At 41.0% G+C, this 23,297-nt stretch overlaps 1 protein-coding gene across 5 annotated transcripts in view; it reads left to right on the top strand.

The window, feature by feature from the left end:
* BTRC (beta-transducin repeat containing E3 ubiquitin protein ligase) overlaps nt 1–23,297 on the top strand; it is a 140,275-nt gene that overhangs the window by 73,271 nt on the left and 43,707 nt on the right. For all 5 annotated transcript variants that reach the window (XM_056849715.1, XM_056849713.1, XM_056849714.1 and 2 more), the window contains one exon: nt 1,493–1,582. In XM_056849715.1, coding sequence (XP_056705693.1) covers nt 1,493–1,582 — 90 coding nt within the window. The remainder of the gene's footprint in view (nt 1–1,492; nt 1,583–23,297) is intronic.

The raw sequence follows: 23,297 nt of genomic DNA, 5'->3' as shown, positions 1-23,297 counted from the left end.
GTAAATAAAATCCAGAGCTTCAAATAATTTAACGATCATTAGATATTATATCTACAAGAGAGAAAAGTGATATGCAATTCATAACATATCAGAATCCATTATTTAATTTAATGTTGGTTGCAGCCAATGTAGAATGTATGCCCATCTGGTTGTCTGTCTTTTAGTTAGATAATCACAGTGGCTGTAGGGGAAACTTCCAGTGCAGCCTTAAGCAAAGTTACACTTGTCTAAGTCCATTGGCTTTGATGGATTTAGAAGGGTATAACTGTACTTAACTTCTAAATAAAGATAGATCTCCCAAAAGAGCTAAGATGGCACGACTTTATTTTTCCATGTTTAAAGCCTAGGGTAATAATGTCTGAAAAGCCAGTATAGCCCACATGGCATATGAGGCATTGAAAGCAGGGTGTTGGAAGCTTTATCACAGTGCACCACTCTTAAGTCAAGAAAGCAATAGTTCACACTTTCTCAAGTGTCATTAAACTAAGGATATATGAATATGGCCTTTTCGTTGCTTTTTTGTTTTCACAATAGGATGCTGTGATCTTTTTTTTTTCCAATCACTGTTTGTTGCTGGGGTTGATGGTTGGTAACATAAGTTAAGGACCAAATATACACAACCGATGCAAAAAAATAGCATTAAAATTGTGTAAATATGACATAGGGAAGCAGAAAATGGTGTGAAAATAAAGACTAGTGGTTTATGTTTATATTTGCACAAGGGAAAAAGCATGGGTAGAGCTCAGTTTTCCTGCCAAAATTTGATTTGAACAGGGTTTTATTCCTTCTTCCTCAATAGTAAAACAGGGACTCAATTTACATTTGAAAGGAGTTGGGATTCTTACTAAGAAATTATGCTTGATAGTAATTAGCACTATGTTATGGAAGAATTAAGTTGTGAGTATCTTTATCATGGACAAGATTTGCATGAATTGCAAGTAACGATCCACCAGTATGCCAAGCATATCATTGTGTGTTGCCACTATTTCTGTAATACTAGGGCACTTGAGACGCTAGGACACGGTGTCTTTGGCAGTTGTGGGTTCCATGTCCCCACTGTGTTCAAGTGTCATGAACAGAGGCAGTAAAACACACTTCTTTGCATCTGAAGTCTCTGTGACAAAGTAATTTAATTTGAGTTCCTCAGATATCTCAAATATTTCCGCTTGTGTTCTTACATTTGGGCTTTTCTGTCTCTCTCCTGGGGTCACTCTCCCTTCTTTCTCCTACTATATAGCCCTCCAGTCTATCATGATGCTTCAAGTATGAGGCTCTTGATTAAAGAATACAGATCTCTTCAAAGGGGATGGGGGGTGAGAGAGAAGCACATCATGCTCATTACATCTGTATGGCTATGCACTACAAGCTATTTTCAGGTTTGTTCATTTTTAGCAGTGGTAACGTGAATGCAGTTAGTTGGACTAAATACATAGAAATACATTTGTGAAAACGGTACTTCCTTAACCAGAGCCAATCTTTTCTGTCCTTCCAGACTTACAACAGCTGTGCCAGACTGTGCTTAAACCAAGAAGCAGTATGCTTAGGGAGCACTGCTATGAAGACTGAAAATTGTGTGGCCAAAGTAAGTGAAGCTACAACTTAACCTCTTTTCACTGCGTTCTGTCTTGCATGTGGAGGCATTGTTATGAACAAATTCGAGTAAGCCTCAAAAAAAAAAAAACCCATAACATCTCAGTATATGCCTAATTCTGTGACCCAGTATTTTTCTGTTATTCCTATGGCCTCCTACTTTTCCTGAAAGTGTCTCTCCAGCATTTAGTTTCCAAGGCACCTTTTGAAATTCTGGGGGTAACATGTTGAAAAGCTTAGAAACAAGGCAACAAGTTAAAAAGGGGCAATTTTGGTTTTAAAATATCACGTCTTGTAGGCACATAGAATAAATGCCACATGTCTGCTAGGCGTGGCCTAGTAATGACCGTGCTCGTGTGCAAAATATTGTAGTGGCTTTTCAGCTGCCTACCTCCTCTCCTAAGGCAAAGCTTTTGAACTTTAGCCCCCAGCTTTCCAGGAGTGTACTTGTGCTAAGCGTCAACATGCCTCTGTGATGTTCTCATGCCCCCTCTGCTGGTCAGTGTGTGGAGAGTGTGTTGGGGAGGGATCTCAGTGCAGTATCCAGGCTTTGTCAGCTGGTGAGGAGGGGTGGAGAGACAATGCTGAAGAAGCTTCTGATTTGAAAACAAAGCGCTTCCCAAGGGATAGCAAATCAGGTATGTTCCCTTTTACATAGGCACATCAAACGAGGCATTCTCAGGGAAATGCACATCCTGTCGTTACTTTCCCTGCAACTAAATATAACTCCCATAAAACAAGAACCGTGTCCGAGGGATTGTGAATGACTGGAAAACATTCCAGCCACGGTGCAGTGTGTCTAAAAGGGGCATGTTTAGCCTTGCTTAAGCTTCATGTTTCCATTGGAAGGAAGTTCAGGATAGCCCTGCAGGACAGATCAGTGCATGCAGCCATCTGTTAGCAAAACCAGCTGGCCCTTTTACCGTTTCTCTCTCCCCTCTTCCCCCCACCCCAACAAAATGGCTGGTAGGGAAACAACCTCATTCCAGCTTTCCTGAAATCCTAGTTTTCCATAGAATACACTAAATCTATATAGGCATTCTTTCTGTGCCACCTTTCTTAGGCTAAACTTTAGCAAAAAGTGCTTTTATGGACTGTGGGCAGACAACAGTTCTATGGGGATTTCTCCAATTGCACAGCATGAGTGTCAATACTGGTAACCTGAGTCTGGTGCCAGTGTGTGATCAGCCTGGGCAAAATGCTGATGGGCCTCTGTAGGAAGCTTACTAGTGCCAACCTGAAGAAAGCTCTCTCTAAAGCTGTGTTGTTATGCGCCAAAATCCAAGCTAAGTTATCTACAATGCTGCAACGAAAGGTCAAGCTTAAGTGGAGCTGTACCCCATGTCTATTCCTTTAGGGGCGCTGCACAGATTGAGTGCTAAGGATTCGTTGTAGCTTCCAGGCTACAGCTAGATGTGACTTACTAGCATGTAAGGCAGAAGTAACGGGGCCAACTGCAGTAGAACTGGGGAAAGAGTCAGTCTCCACTCCATTGTGTTGTAGGGATCCAGTGGAACAGCTAAGACGTTTGCAGACATAGTCAGAATTTGAATTCTTACATTGGGGCAGAGGGAAGTAGAAGCCTGTCTTTGAAGAACATGGATCAAGACTATGGCAGATGGGGAGGTCTTTGAATGTCGTCTAATGTTTAAATGCCACCTAGTTCAAGTGGTTCTCCATGTACTGTACTGTCTGAGCATCACAAATCTTTTTTCTTGAATTTTACTACATTTTTTGTTTATATACAAATGAGGGGCTTAACTGCTCCCTTCTTTGGAAACCCATCAGAGTTCTTGGTTTGCATTTTTCACCCTGAGTTTATAAAACGGTTTGGCAGAGCTTTCCCAGCATGTACCGGCTCCAAAGATAGGCTTTTGTTCTGTTCAGAGCTCATTGGTTTGACCAGAACTTTTGTGTGGCTGGCAGGAAAACATGAGGGAGATGCACTGACTAAAAGTAGTTTGTAGCACCTTTAATTAAAGGTGTGCCCTCAAAATGGTTGCCCACAAAAATTAGAACTCTCTTAATTTCCCCTGGGATCTTGACAAACATCAATGAGAAGAAAGCCAGAGACAAAAATTAGGTAATGAATTCTGGTCTCAGATAAAAGATATGTTCCTTCCAAGCACTGCTCCTCCAGGGTGTTTATTCTTGGGCATGTTTTGCATATTTATAGGTTGTTGGGGGTTTCTGTGTGTGTGTGTAGTACTGTATATAGGAAGTAGATATTTCCCTAGATGGTGCATATAGCCAAACTGTCAGTGATTCAAAAGCTTTCTGTTTTGACACAGGAATTTACTTGCTCTGTCATGTACTTTGAAAATAAATCACTTTGCACAATTACCACCAGGATAGCAGCCATGAATATATACATAGAAAGATAATTCACAGGTGAAATGCATCCTGCTGTGTGAAATTTTCTCAGTGTAAATTGAGCCTTCAAGGTCTTGTGGCCCACACTGGTGCATAGCAAGCATCTCTGGGCCTTTTGAAAACATGCAAATGCAAAACTTACCCAAGGAAATAAATTTTCAGAAACAATGTAGTTTTGTGCCAGTCATTTCTACAGGAAGATTTTATTGACATTTAGAGAAGAATCGAATCACTATATGACTGGTAAGAATCTGCCAATTCTGATGAAAGAGATAAAAAGCCTCAAAGGGAGTCTGAGCTGGTCTCTAACAATTAACTTGCATCGGCCAACAGCAAAAAATATTTCAGCTTCTCAAAAGCAGTGAAGTTTGGGGCACTGTGTGATGCAAGGTTCTGCGTTCAAGTAGTGCAAGGATCTGAGCCAATATGTTTCTTTGATTCTAGGACTATTGAGAAATGTCAATGCATTTTACAGTACTGCAACTTGAAACTTATCTGTCTTTTACAGAGGATCTGTTGGGTGTGAAGGCTATCCACTTAAAAATGTAATCACTTAAACAGACTCCAATTATCAATTCAAATTAATTAGCAAAAAAAAGCTTGCCCTGGCTGTTAAAGAGTGTTCTGTCTGGTCCTAGTGGTCTTGTTGTAACTGTTCCAGGTGGGTGGCCTCTCAGAGTAGTCATGAAACGTCTTAGATTTCCCAGCAACTTGTGCTGCATCTCAAGGATAACCTAAGTGACGATTTTAATGAAGCACTGGCCAAGCAAGCAGCTGTTCCATTAATTTTTAAGTTAGGTTCTCCAAGCTAGGTATTGGTGATCATGGTGACTTAACTGTCCAGGAGGACGGTGTGTAGCTATGCAGTGCCTTTTGAATTGGGGGGTCTTCCATGAGAGGGAGGCTCAGAACTCCTGAAAGGAGATGCAAAGACCCAGGAGAGGTAGCATACTAAGTCAAGTAGAAGCTGTCTTCCCTATACTAGAAGAAGAAGAGTTGGTTTTTATATGCCAACTTTCTCTACCACTTAAGGAAGAATCAAACCGACTTGCAATCACCTTCCCCTCCCCACAACAGACACCGTGTGAGGTAGGTGGGCTGAGAGAGCTCTAAGAGAGCTGTGACTAGCCCAAGGTCAACCAGCTGGCTTCATGTGTAGGAGGGGGGGAAACCAACCCGGTTGACCAGATTATCGTCCACCACTCATATGGAGGCATAGGGAATCAAACCCGGTTCTCCAGATCAGAGTCCACCACTCAAAACCTTAACCACTATACCATGCTGGCTCTCACACCACGCTGGTTGTCGTATTGAGCCAAGGCTAGGTGTCCTCCAGCATTTGATTTGTGGGATGGCAGCCCTCCCCACTTCCCACCATCACAACCTAATTTGGGGAGAGATACCTTTTTGTTCCAGTGGTGTTTCCTTGAATGTGGTTGAAGGAAAGGGGTCACAGTTGTCTTGTTCTGTTCCCCTTTCTAAAGTCCTAGTTGCTCCAAAGAACAAGCAGAAAACACGCGCAGGTGTCATATTCAGTTTTATTTATTTGCTTCATGTATATCCTGCTTTTCTCCCGAGTGGGGACCCAAAGTGCTTACATCGTTCTCCTCTCCTCCATTTTATCCTCACAACAACCTTGTGAAGTGGGTTAGGCTGAGAGTATGTGATTGGTCTAAGGTCACTCAGCAAACTTCCATGGAAGAACTGGGATTTGAACATGAGTATCCCAGATCTTAGTCCAACACTATAACCACTATACCACATGCCCATTACTGGGCGCAAGGATCTCTGCATGCTCTACTATGGACAGGTGACTGATCTTGAGAAGGTAGAGGGGAATATTTAGAACAGTTTGAGGCTCAGTTTGTGCTTAAACTTTGAACCTTCGGACCCTTGGATTAAGGCCCTTGGGTATAAGTTTATTGTCTGTCTCTTCCACTGCTGTCCTTGACTCCAGAGGTATCTTGGGAAGCTTTTCTTGGATAGAATGGCCATTAATTAAGAAGAGTTGTTTTAAACCCCGCTTTTCTCTACCTTTAAGGAGTCTCAAAGCAGCTTACTATCACCTTACCTTTCCCTCCTCGCAACAAACACCTTGTGAGGTAGGTGGGACTGAGAGTGTTCAGAGAGAACTGTGACTAGCCCAAGGTCACCCAGCAGGTTTCATGGGTAGGAGTGGGGAAACAAACTCAGTTCACCTGATTAGAATCCACTGCTCATGTGGAAGAGTGGGGAATCAAACCTAGTTCTCCAGATTAGAGTCTGCCTCTCTTAACCACTACTCCATGCTGGTTCTCTTGTGATTTTTCTGTATTCTGTGATATTGTTCACAGCTCCTTCAAGCTAAGTCAACTAGGGTCTATAGTTTGCCCAGGTTCATGCTACCTTTGTAACAATGAATGAGGAAACAGCTGTGCCTCCCATCCAGGAATGGTTGCATTTCTATCATGGTGGTGATGCAGTCTTCTCAGAATTGGTTTATGAACTGTGGAGTTAGATTCCAGCCTCTTACCCAACCCCTCCTTCTGATTAGTAGCAGCAATAATTAAAGTATTTGAGGGAAAGTGCATGTCTGTTAAATGGAAGTAAAAGTCTTTAAGTAATGAAGAAGTGGTGTGAGGTTTAGTTAATATTCATAGTATTCTGCCTACATAAAACATAATTAAAATGCTCAGTGTTAGGCTTTTTTACAATGGCTAAAATGTGAGTTTGAGGTTCTGATGCCTTAATTTGGAATATTTTACATTTTTGTTCCCCATTCTCTTGACCTTCACCTTCCACCCGCCTGTCAGAGTTATTTGCAGAGGGATTGAAGCAAGAATGTGCAAGTCCCTCCCCCCTTCCTTCCCCCTTCCCACATTCTCCAGATTTTGATAGAATACTTGTTTTATTTATTTCCAAAATTATATCCGCAGGAAACAAGCCGTTTAAATTCAGATTATGCTGAATCAAAATGGTACTGGTATGAGACGCAACGTGCTGTTTTATGAGCATGGAGTCCCTTTTCTCATAACTGATTGATAGTAAATATTTTCCTGAAGAGTTATTGCCAGCCATGAACAGTGCAACTGTTTCACTGGTTGTTTTTTTTCCTGTGGAACTTGCTGTACCAGCCATTGTCTGTAATTAAGATCTACAATTCACAATGCAGACGTTTGCACTTCCTCTGGGTCTGAGCTATTTATAAGGTATTTCAGCTGTTCAGAGTTTCTTTTGAGTGTTAAACTACATGTTAACAGGCATCTTTAGTCTCCCAGATGCACACATTGTATATCATTCTCCTTTATTTTTACCCCCTTCCATTTTGAAAGCTGCTTTACATGTTGGATTCATCATGAATTAAATAAGGACATAAACGTTTTGTTTTTCCTTGCAATCTCTGGAAACCGCACAAACTATTAATCAAATCCCGTGCCCTCCAACAGTCAGCTTTCATCCAAGGACCTCTTAAATGCTCTACAGATATAAAGCTACTCATGAATTTAGCTGATGCATGTACTGAAATAACCGAGGAGGAAGCAAAAGGATGGGCATGCTGAAGCTTTCTGCACTGGGAATGGAAACCAGGGATTCAGTGCTTTTGGGTTTTTTTCCCCCCGCCCCTTCAGGAACATAAGTAGTGCCCTGCTGCACCTAGTCCAGCATTCCTACAGTGGCTAAACAGTTGCCCTGGAGGGCCACTAAAACAGGGTATGGGAGCTTCTGTCTCTCTGATCATGCCTCTCTGTCTCTGATCCAGTTCACATATGACATTTTTTCCTACAAGGGTATAGTCTCCTCTGTGTGTCTTTTGCTGCACATACATATGTTTTGTAACCAATACAAAGGAAATAATGCCGTCTAGTGTCCTCCTAGTTGAATGTGGCCGATAAAACCTTATTTTCCTGGGGTGTTGTGCATGTTTTTTTTTGAAAAACAACACATCTTAGTTTAATTGATTAAATCCTGTGCAGTTAAGTGTTGGGGTTCTACCACATTGATATTAAACGGAGTGTCTGTTTGCTGTTCTAGTATAGTTCTATGAAAACTAGGACCTTCTTGAGTAACGGCGATCAGAATTCAGTCTGCATGTTTGTTGTTAACTGTGCTGCTGTTGGTCCATTCATTGCATATTTCAATGGTAACATACACAAGTTTTGTGGACAGAACATTGACCTGGAAGAGTTACATTTAATTAAGAACTCAACTCTGGAATAACTGCAGACAAATTGTTAGCTTGTTGGTATTTTACGATTTGCAAGGTGGAAGAATAACAATAATATACTTCATTGGGTGATTGTGAAAATACATGTTACTGAGGTTCTAAAATATTTTGATAAAATTTTCTAGGATAAAATTTTAGACGTGCATGTAATTCAGTTTAAACATTTTTTTCTTGCTTGAGTAAAGGCGACAATCTTGGGCCCACACGTTCGCCTTCGATTCTTCGAAATTTCAACAACACAGTCAGAAAGCTCTGCTTGGAGGGACAGAAAAGGTAAGTTGAAGCAGGAAGCATAGTAAGGTGGGGGCAGCATAGGCTTCCTCCCTGGCCTGAACTGCGGAAGGAAACAGTAAAACTGACTGGACTTGTCAAGGCCTGCACTACTTCTAGGCATGCCATTCCTGACTTGTAGTGCATTCAAGCTAAAACATTGGAATGACCTTTTTGGACAGCAGCCCAGCACATTGCAGGAGCATCACCTGACCCAAATAACTGACTGTAGAATATTGCAAGTGAAAGCCCCTCCTGACCTTAGTAGTTAAGAACGAGGCAGTTCAGACATTCCTCTGGGCAAGCATGGAGGGGCTCTGGTGCCTTTGTCCCTCGGAGGGGTAATGATGAGAGCCATGTTCCTCATCAGGCATGCATTGCAGCATTGCCCACTGATGCATGCCGGATCACCCGCACACACAAGAGGGATCACGTGACCGCTCCAAAAGTCAAACGATCAATTCGCCTCGTTTTGGCTCTGTAGTTAATGCACAAACAGTGCGATCTGCAGGGCTGTAATTGCATTGTTAGGGCCAAGGAACAAGCCTGTGCCTTTTCAGCAGACAGCTGGCAGGGAGAGAGGCATGTTGTTAGGAAAGAGAGAGGCAAGGCAAATAAAATTACTGCTAACGCTCAGAGATCGGCAGGAGTCCTACTTGCCTAATCTTACCGGTGGGAGCAAGCGGCTGTTGTAATCCAATTATAGCAGCATAAGCAATTTGTTAGACACTCCGCATAATGTAACAATTTCCCAATAAACTCTGACTTGTAATAACGTCGGCAAGAGCCCACATAAATCTGCCCGAATGGTGGGGGCTGGAGCATTCGGCTGGGGGCTTGTAATTTGTGCCATCAGCACGTTTCTCCGACTGTGGCATGGTGCAATGTTTTCCATGCAGGAATTCTGGGGAGTAAAACCTTGCCAGAGAGGAGTCCATTAGGAGGGGAGGGGCCAAACAGTGCATAGAGCAGCACAGTTCTGGTTTACCCAGAAGGGTTAAAAAAAAAAAACTTCTGAAAAATGGATTTTTAAAAAGAAAAAAAAAAGAGTTAAAGACAGTATAGAAAAACCAGTGACAAGGTTCTTTTCTTATGTCTTAGAATTCATGAATAACTGTTGATGAGGCAGGTTTGCTGTGTGCTAGTAAAGGCATTAAAATGGCCGAGCCTCTGTCCCAACTGTGTAATAAATGACTGAAAGATGTTAGATTTTTTTCTGGAATCCTCGGTCTCTTTTGTTGTTGCTTTTAGCTGGTATAGAGTTGGATTTGAATTTCCCGCATTCGATTCAACTTGTTTGGCTCAGTAATGCTCGTTCCCCACTGTTCCGCCCAGGCCTCTGCAATGAGCTAATTGAATTTAGATATTTGTGTGGAATCTGTTTTCCATGCCCTGTCTGTCACAGTGAGAAAAAGACTGTTTTGGGGATTGATGTGCTTGGCATATAAGAATTCCTGTTTTGCCGCTGTACTTTAATAATTTGACCATGGATATAGGGGAGTCATGGTGCAGAACACTGGTTTGTCAGGCTATGGCATCACAGCAGTTTGCTGCAGAACAACTTCAGCTTTCTGTAACCTCTGAGGATGTCTGTTTCCACATAATGTTGGGGCATCAGGTAGCACCTTGTGCTGTGCAGTCTCTGCAGAAGTTGAACTTGCTCTCTTATCGATCAAGCAAAGCTTATACAGTCTTTGACCTTCAGAGAATCTGCAGACTCCTAGGTACTCAGAGCAAAATGCCTGACCTTGGGAGCACCTCCCTGGAATATAGAAGATTATTAATGCTTCCTAGGTCCTCTGTTGTGCTGGGATACTGCTTAATGTGTGGGGGGTTTTTTGGGGGGGGATGACGCATGGCATTGCATTACAATTTTTAAAGGAGTAGTTGAGTGACATCAGGAAAGTCACATTACCTTGCCTCCAGATTTGTCTGTCTTAGTGCTTAAACTGAAACATCATCATTGTTCCTAATCTGCTGTACACATCAAGATACCAATTAACTATGTCATGCTAGCAAGCTTTATGTTGCTCACGGAATTAGCCTAATAAATATTGCCTTTCCAATGAAGCATCTTCCTTTCTGTGGTTGAAAAGAAAAAAAGGCAATCTTAGTTTGTTGGAGCTACACATCAATAAGCTGCAGTGTCCTAATAAAGCCACTCAATGTCTGGGTTTAACTAATGACTGATTTTCATGGCTTTGACAGTGAGCTGTGTGCGTTATTTTCTCCTGATATTGTAAAAATAATGAGAGCAAATTAGAACAATCAGTTTACACCGATAGCTCCTGATTGGAGGCGATGGGCAATATGGCAGCAGGTAATCCATCTTCAGACTCCTGTCACATTAACTTCAACCGCGTGGAAAAGATCAGGAGGAGCAAACGGGGATCCTGCCCAATCGGAACGCTGAAATTAATGAGAAGAGCATTGTTCTGTGATCAACCTTTTAATTAGCAAGACGGGAGACAGAGGGAGTGATGACGCCGGCAGCACAGCTGCGCAGTGACAGGCATGCCTCCTGCGAAGGAGAAGGGAAAAGCACGAGTTTTAAATTACCCTGCTCTGTGCTCTTTGCCCACCAGCAGCGTAACTTCATTTTGAACCCTTTTCTTGAAGCTCTGCAAACAATGCTTGTATTCACTATAATACTGCAAGCAAGGCCCTTCCTTACATGAACATTGGTATCAGCTCCTGGTGTAGTTCTTTTAGGGAAAGGGTTTAATTTAAAGCTTTGCTGTATTTCTGATCTAAACTGAAGGGGGGTTGTGCTATAGTAGCTCACGGTCCCCTTTTGCATTCCAGCAGCTGTTTATAGTAAGTCTTCTGGATTCAAAGAAGCGACATACTGCTTGTTTGTGTTAAATGGGAGGGGGGTGGCAGAATGTGTTATTGTTGGTCCTGCTGACTCCGTAGTACCTTTTCTCACTACAGTTGTTTTTTCCTTTCTGGTGTTAAAGGGCTTCACTTAAATGCTGTGGGTGAAAAGTTCAGCCTTGCGTAGTATGCAGAGGATAGATATAAATTCAAAAAGGTTATCAAGCTTGTACACTGAAGTTAATAACTTCCTGTCCCAAGGCCTCCTTTAGGAGTGGTGCTTGAAAGAGACAGCATGAAGGACAATAATGAGGGAATGGGACTGGATTTTTATTGCTGAAGAGAAGAAAAGCAAGGAAACGTTTAATACTAAAAAAATAAAAAAGAGAATAAAAATGTCTGAGAGCATCTTGAGTACAAATTTAGACAGTGTCCAGATATTCCCAACACGTTTTTCAAACCTAGCTTTGCTTTTCTGTTTCTGCTTTATCCCTGCTTTTTTCTGTACAAATTATGTGCACAGTCTCAGCAACTGTGCTATTTGAGAACAATGAAGTCGAAACGTGTTACTGTGCATATCTTTGTGGCGCTTCTGGTTTGTATATGACATTTTTGATTGATCTAACTCTATGAGGTACCGGACTGTAAAAAAAAAAAAAAAAAGTTTAACAGGATCCCCTCTCCAAAGCAGGTAGAAGCTGCTCTGTTTTTGTTTTGTGCAACTGAAGCATTTTTCCTTTTAATGGAAGTATTACTGGATGCTTATTAAGAAACAGGCATAATTTCAAAAGGTTAAAGAATATAAACATGAGAGGTTTTCATCAGTGACCAGCTAACTGATTTGCTGCTTGCTTTTCTGCCTGTGTGTGTGTGTGTAAAGTGCCTTCAAGTCACAGCCGACTTATGGCGACCCCTTTTGGGGTTTTCATGGCAAGAGACTATCAGAGGTGGTTTGCCAGTGCCTTCCTCTGCACAGCAACCCTGGTATTCCTTGGTGGTCTCCCATCCAAATACTAACCAGGGCTGACCCTGCTTAGCTTCTGAGATCTGAGGAGATCAGGCTAGCCTGGGCCATCCAGGTCACAGCCTTTTCTGCATAGAGTGCTCCAAAAGGCAGGGACATCAGAAAATTTTTAGAACTCCATATGAACAAACCAAATTTTTCTAGAACTCTTAAACAAAAACTATTACTATATTCTTTGCAAAGAAACATACTCACGGGTTGCAACTAAATGAGAAATTTTCTTTCCACAGATAACAGTACTTGGAAGAAGTTATAGGCATGGGAAATAAATGTAAGAATGTATTGGCTCTTGGGATTTGCTGGTGAAATTCCTTATTGGAATATGACTGGGAGGTGTCATTGTTTATCTGGTGAATATTCTAGGAAGCTACATGAGGATAATTACATCCTTGTGTGAGAGGAATTTTTACTTATTTGGTCTTGTCTAGTGCTTGGTAGCTTGGTTCTTTCAGACTCAACATGGCTGCTGTATGCCATATGGAGGACTGTAAAGAGTCTCTCCAAGAATTCCTGTTCCTTTCACAAGTAAGTAATTTATTTATGTTGATGTGTATTGAGGCCCAAAGATGCATTGTGATAATTTGTTTTATTTTCATGCCAATTTTTTTTGGCACCAGTGCAAGTACACGGTCTTCCCCCTCCCTCCCCTTCCAGAATTTGAGAAGGGAAGACATTCTGTAGGTCTCCAGTGGCTATCAAAAAACTGCTTGTCTGTGCTCTAGTGAACAGAGTGGAAGATTTGATTCTTATAATTATTACGTTACTTTGATTTTAACTTTTAAGTATCTTTTTTTCCACTAAGTTCAGCCCCACAGTATTTATGCTAAAGTGCAATGCTCCAGTTAGACAGGCGAACAAAACCGCTTCTCTAGCTTTCACCAGGCTCACGCAGAAAAGGCTAGAGAAAGAACTGACACAGCATTCTAGCCTGGGTACTAGGGAGCTACCAGTTTAACAGATGACATGACGGGTCTAATAGATTTAATCATCTATTTTCCTTCTCACTGTGCTTTGCTCTTTGTGTAAAAGAGTTCTCCAGTGTTTTGTCCATCTATAAATGTTAATTTGGACATTTAAAGCCATTCTGTGATGCTCGGATTTGTTTTTACTTTTTTTTTTAGATTTATGGCTGTCGGGGAGTTCAGGCTTTAATGTTTAAATGCGCTGCCTTGAACCACAGTCATATTTCTTGAAATCAGTAACTAGGCATGAACAGCTGCCATCTGGTGGTCACTTTGAATTGCACTGCATGGTGGCTGCCTCCATGTGACAAGCTGTTCATCTGGAGCAACCCTGCTATACAAGGAAGCCTAGGATCCCACTAAAAATGAGGAGAAAGAGGGCAGTGTGCAGTGGCGTGGTGTAACTAGGGTTCTCCCTCATAGTGGGTGATTCCATACAAATGTTTCACATTATAGAGGCCCACTCCACATTCTACAGTTTAAAATGGACACCATGCAGCTCCTGTGAGAACACCAAGAAATGAGCCTACAAGCTTCTTTAGTTTTGGTCCATCTGCGATTCTACCATTTCCTGAATTTCCAATTTTTCCATCAGGGAACAGACATCTGGAATCAACAACATAAGAGTTCTATAATAATTATTATAATAAATGGATGCTGCATTTCTGCCCAGCGTGCATCCACAGGTCCATGAACAATCATAACATTTCAATATATTTTTTAGAACAGATGGTCATACGTTTAGCTTCATCCTTTACTAGAAGAATTTAAAAATTCTCAGAACAGGAAAGCAAAATGTCTCTTCCTGTAAAAGTCTGAGTTTGTGAATTCATCCACTAAACCTGCTTTTTCTTCCCATTTCCCATCACTGAGTGCCAGTGTTCTAGGGCTGCTTCACAACAGTAGGTGAACTTGATAGTTTCAACACATAAGCACAACAGGGTGAGTTTAGCAGTTTCATTTCTTAATTTCTTGCTTTTGTAGGTTTGAATCAGCCCCATAGTATGTTAATAAAGAAGAGGGAAGGAGTTCAATTTATACTGGTCATTAAGGATCCCTTGGTGCTTATCGCAAGAGTGAGGTTATTAACCCTGATGTTCTTCTGGCCAAATTCAACTCTGATGATTACATTCTGCGACCTAAATTACTTTTGTAGTTTCCACTAGAGAGATTGACTTTTTGTAGTTTCCGTTGGAGAGATTGACTTGTTTCTAAAAATCCCCTCTAACGACGCAGTTGCATTCCACCCTAGAAGTGGGTGCATCTTCCTAGCAGCAGCATTGCTCCTTACTGTTTTTTCATATTTCATTTGTCTTCCTGCCAATGTGTTAGTTTGTTACAATTACACCTGACAGATGGAACACTGTACCAAGGCCACCTACTGAATCCATGCAGAAGTAGAACTTGAACCTAGATGACACATATCTCTACAGAACCATGTTGGTGTTCCAAGACTCTGTATGATAATTTTTCTTTTAATTTAGAGCATTTTTATGATACCTCTCCAAAGACCCTACTAATCAACTATTATTTAGTTGATTAAGGGCAGCTAAAGCTTTGCATAGTACCAATGTTTGCATATTGCCAAGTTCTCGGTATAGGCACCTTTTTTAACCTGTTTGAAGAAAGTGTGAGAATTCAGTTTAATAACCAACCACCACCCCATTTATTGGTAGTGCGCAAGGCCATCTAAAATGCTTTCATTTGCTTTTATACTGATGCAGAAGAGCCTCAAAGCAAGAGATTCCTTATCTCAGTAATACTGATTATTTGCCTTCGCTGATTTTTTTTTTAATGGTCCTGATGGCTTTAGTTTATTAATCTCTTATTCTGAAATAGTGGCTTTGTTAGAATTTGAAATCTAGCAAATAGATGATGTTAAAGAGGGGCGCCAAAAGAAGAAGTTTGGCTTTAAAATATATCCAAACATGGCCCTCTGAAATCTTAAACAAAACAAAATATTGGCCAAGGATGAGATGACATAATTGCTGCCTTTAAAAATAAAAAAACTTTAAAAATAATCCTTTCCAAATGAGCAGTGATGTTTTTAGAATGATTCTCTGCAGCTGTTCCGAATACATTTTAGTAAGCATTTTGTTAGTGAGTTGAGCGTTTACAGTTCTTCTACTATTGTCTCACGCGCAATCTGGATCGCTACATGGTGCATTGCAATATACTGTTGAGGCAATTGCTGCCATCATTACTGTAGTCCTTCTGTTATACGTGGCTGCTTGCATTATCTGGTGACCTCTGTCCTGTAGATAGAGGACTTTGGTGTGGAAAAACATGTTATTACAAGGCAAGAAGCTACTACTGGAATTGGTGGAAAGCCTTCTTCATGGCCCCCTCCCCAAAAGAATTGGAAGCTTCACTCCTTTGGTCTTGGCAGGAAGAACTGTGCACTAATGTTCATATTTTCAGCTTTCTGAACTGTACAAACATTGCAATTCAAGACTGCAAGTTGCAGGTGGTTTGGAAACATTTTCTGATTAGTCAGGGACTATGATTGATACAAACATTTGTGTGTGCATTTTTTACAGACAAAGGTAGAACTTTTTGTATGATAGTCCAATGAGAATATCATATTGTGTATCTCCCTGCCAAAAAGATACAGTAGTTTTCATTTACAGTGTTGAATGAATTGCTATAATTTTTCATTCTTGGTTAGTTAAATACAAGTTCTTGAATAATTAGTGTGTGGGTCTCCTCTTTTCGCAACATTTCCATACATCCCCAAAAGCCAAGACATTTCTCTTGTTTGGTGTAATGGTAAGAGCAGCGGACTTTTATCTGGAGAACTGGGTTTGATTCCCCTGTCCTCCATGTGAAGTCTGCTGGGTGATCTTGGGCAAGACACAGTTTTCTCAGAACTCTCTCAGCCCCAGCTACCTCATAAGGTGCCTGTTGTGGGGAGAGGAAGAGATTGTGATTGTAAGCCACTTTGAGACTCCTGAAGGTAGAGAAATACGGTGTATAAAAACCAACTCTTCTTTATTATCTCCTTCTGAACATTTCAGTATTACTGATAATTCAGTGTGAATAGACTTGTATTTGGTTTATATGTGCAAATGCTTCCTATTATCCTGGGAGCTGCCTATCACAAGGTGCAACAACCTCTTTTGTCAATGCCAGCATCTCAGAAACTTACTTAATGACTAAAACATTTCACTGTTAATTCTCCTGACCTCAGGATTCCTGTTGATTCCTCTGATTGCCTATGTGGTTGGACTGAGCTCTCCTGTATTACATTAATTTAGGAGATATAAAAATGAAAAATACCTCAATTAGTGGTGACACCACACACAAAAAAGTTAGATTCTTAATTGAGTGAGGCTTATAATTCCTTAGCGAAGCTGACTGGTAAACCTTCCCTGTAATGCTTTGATAATACGTAATAAAAATGTTGCTTAATTAACGCCAGTGTGAGTTCTATTGAAGTCATGGTACAAAACTGAGTAAAATGAGTAAATCAAAGAAATGAACCAGAATGTGTGCTGTTAATTTAAGACTGTCACGTCCGTTCAAAGTCATGATTTATATTATTCAGTATTGATTAGGTGAGATGCAGAAAGAAAAACAAATGCAATTAAGCAACTCAGTAAGTGAATCCATCATAGCCTGTGATCTCATTCTCTACATTGTCTTGTATCTCAGATAAGGTTTGGGTGCTGGTTCACAGGGAATATTTCCCTTAAACTGTAATTCAAGATTGCCCTGACCTGGATGGCCCAGGATAGCCTGATCTTGTCAGATCTTGGAAGCTAAGCAGGGTAGGCCGTGGTTAGTACTTGGGATTAGAGACCACCAAGGAATACCACGGTTGCTGTACAGAGGCAGGCAATGGCAAACCACCTCTGAGCATCTCTTGCCTTGAAAACCCTATGGGTTTTCAAGTAGGCTGTGACTTGACAGCAAAAATAAAATTAAGATTACCCACCCCATTGTGAGACTCATGAGTTAAGCTCATCACCCTCCCAAGTATCAGTTTGAGGAAAAACACTGTGGGGGAAAGGTGGTGTCAGTAGGTCACCTTGATGGTCTGTCTGGCTCAGTATTCTTCTGGGTGCTTAGCAGTAAAGTATGCTAATGCAGTAATCAATCTGCGTTGATTACATACGGCTAATACAGACTAAGGTTTGGAATACTGTTAAGAAGGGGTGTACTGTTTAAGACTAATTTGCAAATAATCATTCTCCTGGTTGCCTATAGTAAACAAGAATTGACTCCAGGTGACCAGATTAAGAATCTTTAAACAGATTCACTCTTATTTTTCTTTTAAATCACAAGTGATGAACAGATACATGTGGGTACATGAGCAGCTGCTGCTTTTTTAAAGTAACTTTTGTGGGCTAATATTTGCAAGGCTGAGTTTCAAGCACTGATATCTGTCATCCATGAATATCTGTTGTCCTTTTTGAACCCATGTGGTTGGCTGCTACAATGGTAACAAGCTCTCACAGTGAATATTTCCCTCTTTGATCTCTTTGGGTAACCTAGCCTCCCCATGTGCTCTTGCTCATGCACCTCAAAAAGTTAGCTGAGTGGAAAGAGAAGAATGATTCTTGTTGCCTACTGCAGTGCCTTCATCAGTGTGGTAAATGGGCAGATGTGCACCATCTGGGTGATGCCCAGTCTGCTTCATCTCATTTATGCCCCATGATATCATCCTGTACTGGTCTCCCAATAACCCTTTAAAGTTAATCAATAGAGGCCTTCTGTCACGCAGGGGATGCTAGCCTACACTGAAGGGAATAACAATCAGGTATGCTTTTAGTTTAGCAACAAGTGGTATAGAAGCATTCATTTTCTCCAGTGTAGTGCCTCCAGAATGTCTTGGCTCTAGCTGTTTTCACTTGCTAGTCTTTTCTTTCCTATCAAGTTCTCAGAGGGACAGAAAAGTAAAGAAAAATGTATTTGTAGTTATCCTAACACAACCTATTGTACTTATCGCTTTCTCTCTGTCTTTAGATGGCAGAAAAATTAATCATTAACTTCAAAAACTCAGCAAAGTTTGGAAATCCCCTGATGGTTAAATATCGAACTTGCTGTGATAAGTAAGGTAACTTTACTAAAGTGCTGCCTCTCTAGGGCACTTCTCTGAACTCCAAGAATTTGTTAGCTGGTTTCATATTGGTATTGATTTTAAGACAGCTGTCAGAATGTAGCACGTCTATCAGGAAGAATCATGAAACTTGAGCAGCAAAAAACACAAAGTGCCATTTGCTCAGGCCCTCGTTGCTCAGCACTCCAGAAGATTTGGAGATATTCAGGCAGCTCTGTCATAGAACAAGCCATTTCTAGTAAAAAGAACTTTGAACTATTGGTATTGTTTCTCTAAATGACAGATGCCAGTCTTCAAACTAAATAAAGTGTAGGAAAAAGAACACTGGAACCAGTCTGAGCCGTAAAATAGTGTGGGAAGAGAAATGTTTGAAGAGAAAAGTTGTGATAGATAAGAGCCAGAAAACCTACGCTGAATGAAATTGTAACCTAGAATGGCTCTCCCACCAGAAGCAGTCTCTTCTTCCCTTTTGTAGGGCTTTTCATTCAGGAAGCTAAAAGTCAATCCCTTCTGAGCTGAAGGATTTAAGAAGGGTGTCACCATTCTGTGACTGCACACTATGTGGGGAGACAGATGCACCATTCCACCAATTCGCACTATTCCACCAATTCATTGTCATCACTAACACAGTACCTGTTGATTTAAAATTGAAATACAGCTGGTTGAACTTTGCAATAACGTATCATTTTGCCAACAGTGAGTGGGCAGTACCCAGTCCCATTAAGTACAAGTTTTACTACTAGCCATGTGGAAGCTCCCTGTTTCTGTCAACATACATAAAAGGGCTCTGAAATAGTCATTGTATCTTTGTAGAACACCAGCTTCTGTTTACAAGAATATGGGAACATTCAAATAGTAGAGAGAGCTTTTAGAAGGGAAATGAACAAATAACAAAGTCCCACCTGCAAACAAGACAGACTTATTTCTAAAGGTAAATACATGTGGATATTCCAGATAGACAATTGCCTGATGAGCTGCATAGCACCCCAATGAAAAAAGAGATAATTATCAACACAAAAAACTATTATTCAAAGTGTGTACGTAGTGGAGCCTTGTACTTTGTTATCATGTAACTTATCCTTTCTGTGATTGATTTATCCAGAACTCATAGCAACAATTCTTTTTACAATATTACTATAGAATGTCTTAGGCAGAACATACCATAAGGAAAGCTGGATTCATTATAGATGAAGGTGGAGTGTAAATTGGTGGAAGGAATATTAATGATCTGAAATAGGTGTGAAAATTGGACAGTGAAGAAAGCAGACAGGAAGAAAGTTGATTCATTTTAACTATGTTGTTGGAGGAGAGTTTTATGGATACCGTGGACTGCCAAAAAGGCAAATAAGTGGGTTTTAGATCAAGCCTGAACTCTCTCTAGAAACTAAAATGACCAAGCTGAGGCTATAGTACTTTGGTCACATTATGAGAAGACAAGACTCACTGGAAAAGATAACCATGCTAGGAAAAGTTGAAGGCAGCTGGAAAAGAGGAAGACCAAACATGAGATGGATTGACTCAATAAAGAAAGCCACTGCCCTCAGTTTGCAAGACCTGAGCAGGGCTGTTAACAGTAAAACATTTTGGAGGTCATTAATTCATAGGGTTGCCGTATGTCAGAAGCAACTTGATGGCATTTACACACAGACAGAGTTAAAAGAGCAAAGTGGAGTTTATAGCTTATCCAAGCTTGGCCATGACATTTTGGAATGCCCCAATTCAAATAAAATGAAGCATCAGATTTTGATGGCTAAGTGATTTGGAGTTTTAGACACTCTTCTCTCTCTACCCGAAGTATTTGTTTCCTGAATTTCAGAAGAACTGGTGGGAGAATAATGTATTTGTATAGTAGCCAAAGCAAATTAAAATGTTTAATTACTGCACATCATGATGGGCTAGCATTAACCATTTGAATTATATATATATATATATATATATATATATATATATATATATATATATATATATATATATATATATATATATTGTAGTTTGATCAATGAAAGTCAAATTTATATTTCTTTTTTAATCTTACAGTAAAATTGTGATTTGTATTGAAGCTGTACTTTCTTATTGCTTCTGAAGGCTCACTCATGTTGTAACCAAATGAGTTATGTTGGTTTTAGCACTAGATATTGCGTGTTAAGTGCCGTCAAGTCACTTCCGACTCATGGCGACCCTATGAATGAAAGTCCTCCAAAATGTCCTATCTTTGACAGCCCTGCTCAGATGCTGCAAATTGAAGGCCTTGGCTTCCTTTATTGAGTCAATCAATCTCTTTTCCTGCTGCCCTCAACTTTTCCTAGCATGATTGTCTTTTCCAGTGACTCTTGTCGTCTCATGATGTGACCAAAATACGACAGCCTCAGTTTAGTCATTTTAGCTTCTAGGGTCAGTTCAGGCTTGATTTGATCTATAACCCACTGATTTGTTTTTTTGGCAGTCCACGGAATCCATAACACTCTCCTCCAACACCACATTTCAAAGGAATCTATTTTCTTTCTATCACTAGATATTGCCTATGCTAAATGTCCCCTAACCTGTGGAGTAAACGTGGAAAGAATACTCAGAGAGGAGTTTGATGGTTGTGTCTTCTGTATTCCCTTACTTGCAACAGTAGACTGAGGTAGCCATACATTTTTCTCTGTATGAAGTGGCCATTGAATCTCAGTGGGCATGTGCATGTGCTACAGAAGTAAAGGCATTTAATGCTATGTGACCATGGAAATATAATCAGGCTGAAAAACGGGTTTAAAAACCATGTGTACAAAAGCAGGTAGCGATGCCTAGCTTGATTAATGATCAGCTGCTGTCAGCGCAAACAAAAAGAGGCTTTTCCTGGAGATGATTAAATTAAGGAACACCCTATGAGCAGTTTGGAGGAGATTGTGGAGGTGGGGGGCAGTGCCATGCTTGTGTTAGAAGGAGGCTTGGGTCAGGATTGTTCTAATCATTCTCTAATGCCAGGTCTCTTCTTTGTCCCACAAACGTTTTGGTATCTTCAGGAGACAGCAGCACTACTCTATAGCAGTTGGTTGTGTTAGGGATATTCTTATGATTTTGCGGTTAATTAAAAGAGGATGTAACCTTCATGTTTGAAAAAGACCAAAAGTCACATAATCGATTTTGTTTCCCTTCTGTAATCCTTAACTCTCTCCTGGGATCTGAACCAGAATCTCCATGGATTTGGCCCCTGCTTCTCAGCCACAATACTGCTACCACAATAATGGAAGTTCTCCTGGAGGGTGGAGTTGGTGTCTAGAGAGAGAGTCACATTCATATGAGACATTCTTCTTGGGTGGGGTGGGTGGCTGAAATTCCGTGGGGACAGATTTGACCATATGAACCAGAGTCAGTGTTTTCAAAGAGGTATTTAGCTCCACTGGTCATCATTAGGGCAAGATAATTCTGTTTCAGATTATCCTTTATGGATCAACCTGGAGTTAAAGTTTATAAAATCTTCCCAGTTCTTTTTTCTACCCAACATCACAGAGATTTTATTTCAGTGGTTTCACCAGCATTTAAAATCCAGATGGGAGACCTATATCAAAGGGAAGTTATACAGTAAGAGTCACCAGATTCCAGACAATTAAATTTTATTAGTCTGTCTGAAACATAAAGTAGTGCCTCTTAAAAGTATAGTTTTTCATCTCTCCCTGTTGCTGTTTACTGTTTAGCAGTGTGGGAGAGGCACTGCTCTTTTGTGAAATGAATACAAGCGTGCATTTTCCTTAGTCACTGGACAAATTCTGCCGTAGTTGGCCTTCCTGCTGGTGTGCTTAAAAATCAGACACTGGTTCCTAGATGTGATATTTCAAAGTTCCTAAAGAAAGCACTTTGTCCTGCACCTCTGAGGCCAGTGGTGGGTAGCAGACAGACCACATGCAGCTGTAGAGCCATTTTAATGCAGCTCAGGGCCCTTATTAGAACCATAAGAATGCAGCCATTTCACAAAGAATGTCTCTAATCCTCATACTCACAGATATAATTCTGAATATGTTATAGCAAAAATGCTAAAGGCTCTTAACTAGGTCAAGATTACTTCAAATTCCTGTTCATGTCACAATTTCCCCACATAGCACGCACACACATATACTGCAAACAGCTTACAATTGAAAGTTGCATACCATAAGGAAATTAAAAACCAGAGGAGCAATAATAGACCAAAATTCAGATATCAGCAGAAACCAAAATTGAGCTTCAGCAGGGTATTTCCGCCACCATCTCAAACTAAAACCCTGTCAAAAACATGGAGCAATTGATCTAAGTGGGCAGGTGCCTGCTAGAAAAGGCAGCCCTTGAGAGGTACAGTTCCCTGGTCACGAAATATTTAGAGCAGTGGTGTGTCGTGACTCTCTCACATGTGGGTCATGAGGTAGGGCTGTTGAAAAAAAAATCGGTATAGTTCGGCTTCGGCAAAATTTGGCCCGTTTTTATTCGGGCCGTGCCGAAGTCCGAACTCTCCCGCTTCGGATCCCCGAAAATTACACTACCCCAGTTAATAATCATTGTTTCAAATTATTTCCTAATGAGGAATTGTTAAATGAAAGCAAATGAATTGTTAAAGGAACTGAGATGAATCTATAATAATAATAATAATAATTTATGATTTATAAGGCACTTCCATTGTTCACTGTGCTTCACATAAAAAAATCACAGCTGGGAGGCGCAGATCTGTTCAAAGGGCCCCCACGCGCCTTCAGGGAAGCCCCCTGAAGGCAAGTGGGGGGCCCTTTAAACAAGCCCCTCTGCGCTGTCTGCGCAGGCAGCGCAGAGGGTTTCCAGACCCCCCCAGAGGGGCTTGCCAGCCCCCCGCCAGCCCTGCTGGGAGTCCCACCGGGCCCGCCGCACGCCTCCAGGGAAGCTCCCTGGAGGCGCGCGTGGGGGGGGGGGGGAACAGATTTGTGCCTCCCGGCCGGGAGGCACAAATCTGTTTAAAGGGCCCGCTACGCGCCTCCAGGGAAGCTCCCTGGAGGCGGGGGGGGGAACAGATCT

This window comes from Euleptes europaea, chromosome 5 (genome assembly GCF_029931775.1).
Source record: "Euleptes europaea isolate rEulEur1 chromosome 5, rEulEur1.hap1, whole genome shotgun sequence".
Taxonomy (NCBI): Eukaryota; Metazoa; Chordata; class Lepidosauria; order Squamata; family Sphaerodactylidae; genus Euleptes; species Euleptes europaea.
This window is presented reverse-complemented; position numbering and strand designations above follow the sequence as displayed.